Source organism: Babylonia areolata, chromosome 18, assembly GCF_041734735.1.
Source record: "Babylonia areolata isolate BAREFJ2019XMU chromosome 18, ASM4173473v1, whole genome shotgun sequence".
NCBI classification, from domain to species: Eukaryota; Metazoa; Mollusca; class Gastropoda; order Neogastropoda; family Buccinidae; genus Babylonia; species Babylonia areolata.
This window is the reverse complement of record NC_134893.1, coordinates 68571174-68573673: the sequence shown is the minus strand read 5'-3', so window position 1 is coordinate 68573673 and position 2500 is coordinate 68571174. Positions and strand designations below refer to the sequence as shown.

Here is a 2500-nt window from a genome sequence, read left to right as displayed (position 1 = left end):
GAGAGTAACAGGAATGAGCCCAATAACCTTGTCATAAACATCTGTCAACTGGGCGAACTTCAAAAGTTGACAATCGTTTATTTATGACTAAAAATTTCGTTACTCTAGTCATTCAAGAGAGAGAGAAGGAGGGAGAGAGAGAGAGAGAGAGAGAGAGAGAGAGAGAGAGAGAGAGAGAGAGAGAGAGAGAGAGAGAGACAGACAGACAGACAGACAGACAGACAGACAGACAGACAGATAGAGAAGTGAACGTGAAGGTGAAATGGAGACAAAAATGATTCGAAAGAATGCATGGACTGTTCTTTCAACAGCAATCGTATTCGCGGCGACTGCTTTGAGTAATTCATCCATGGCTGCGAGCACTTCCACAATGCCTGGAAGCAGTCCTACATTTACCGGAAGTGGTTCATCTTCCATTCCTACAAGCAGTCCAACAATGACTGGAAGCACCTCTTCAATGATTGAAAGCAGTCCAAGTGTCACTGAAAGCAGTCCAACTGTTCCTGAAAGCACCTCTTCACTGACTGAAAGCAGTCCATCTGTTACTGGAAGCTCCTCATCAATGACTGACAGCAGTTCTACAGTTACCGGAAGCTCCTCTTCAATGACTGACAGCAGTCCTACAGTTACCGGAAGCTCCTCTTCAATGACTGACAGCAGTCCTACAGTTACCAGAAGCTCCTCTTCAATGACTGACAGCAGTCCTACAGTTACCGGAAGCTCCTCTTCAGTGACTGACAGCAGTCCTACAGTTACCGGAAGCTCCTCTTCAATGACTGACAACAGTCCTACAGTTACCGGAAGCTCCTCTTCAATGACTGACAGCAGTCCTACAGTTACCGGAAGCTCCTCTTCACTGACTGGAAGCAGTCCTACAGTTACCGGAAGCTCCTCTTCAATGACTGAAAACAGTGCTACAGTTACCGGAAGTACCTTTTCAGTGCCTGAAAGCAGTCCATCTGTTACCGGAAGCTCCTCTTCAATGACTGACAACAGTCCTACAGTTACCGGAAGCTCCTCTTCAGTGACTGACAGCAGTCCTACAGTTACCGGAAGCTCCTCTTCAATGACTGACAGCAGTCCTACAGTTACCGGAAGCTCCTCTTCAATGACTGGAAGCAGTTCTTCAGTTACCGGAAGCTCCTCTTCAATGACTGATAACAGCCCTACAGTTACCGGAAGCTCCTCTTCAATGACTGGAAGCAGTTCTTCAGATACCGGAAGCTCCTCTTCAATGACTGATAACAGCCCTACAGTTACCGGAAGTACCTCTTCAGTGCCTGATAGCAGTCCTACAGTTACCGGAAGCTCCTCTTCAATGACTGATAACAGCCCTACAGTTACCGGAAGTACCTCTTCATTGCCTGATAGCAGCCCTACAGTTACTGGAAGCTCCTCTTCAATGACTGATAACAGCCCTACAGTTACCGGAAGTACCTCTTCAGTGCCTGATAGCAGTCCTACAGTTACCGGAAGCTCCTCTTCAATGACTGATAACAGCCCTACAGTTACCGGAAGTACCTCTTCAGTGCCTGATAGCAGTCCTACAGTTACCGGAAGCTCCTCTTCAATGACTGGAAGCAGTTCTTCAGATACCGGAAGCTCCTCTTCAATGACTGATAACAGCCCTACAGTTACCGGAAGTACCTCTTCAGTGCCTGATAGCAGTCCTACAGTTACCGGAAGCTCCTCTTCAATGACTGATAACAGCCCTACAGTTACCGGAAGTACCTCTTCAGTGCCTGATAGCAGTCCTACAGTTACCGGAAGCTCCTCTTCAATGACTGATAACAGCCCTACAGTTACCGGAAGTACCTCTTCATTGCCTGATAGCAGTCCTACAGTTACCGGAAGCTCCTCTTCAATGACTGATAACAGCCCTACAGTTACCGGAAGTACCTCTTCAGTGCCTGATAGCAGTCCTACAGTTACCGGAAGCTCCTCTTCAATGACTGACAGCAGTCCTACAGTTACCGGAAGCTCCTCTTCAATGACTGACAGCAGTCCTACAGTTACCGGAAGCTCCTCTTCAATGACTGGAAGCAGTTCTTCAGTTACCGGAAGCTCCTCTTCAGTGACTGACAGCAGTCCTACAGTTACCGGAAGTACCTCTTCAGTGCCTGATAGCAGTCCTACAGTTACTGAAAGCTCCTCTTCAATGACTGGAAGCAGTCCTACAGTTACCGGAAGCTCCTCTTCAATGACTGACAGCAGTCCTACAGTTACCGGAAGCTCCTCTTCAATGACTGACAGCAGTCCTACAGTTACCGGAAGCTCCTCTTCAATGACTGACAGCAGTCCTACAGTTACCGGAAGTACCTCTTCAATGACTGACAGCAGTCCTACAGTTACCGGAAGCTCCTCTTCAATGACTGACAGCAGTCCTACAGTTACCGGAAGCTCCTCTTCAATGACTGGAAGCAGTTCTTCAGTTACCGGAAGCTCCTCTTCAGTGACTGACAGCAGTCCTACAGTTACCGGAAGTACCTCTTCAGTGCCT

The 2500-nt window shown here is 47.9% G+C and overlaps 1 protein-coding gene across 2 annotated transcripts in view; it reads left to right on the top strand.

The window, feature by feature from the left end:
* Positions 1-2500, top strand: part of LOC143293027 (uncharacterized) — a 27111-nt gene that overhangs the window by 5439 nt on the left and 19172 nt on the right. For both annotated transcript variants that reach the window (XM_076603835.1, XM_076603833.1), the window contains exon 3: positions 312-2500. This exon is cut by the window's right edge and continues 235 nt beyond it. In XM_076603835.1, coding sequence (XP_076459950.1) covers positions 312-2500 — 2189 coding nt within the window. The remainder of the gene's footprint in view (positions 1-311) is intronic.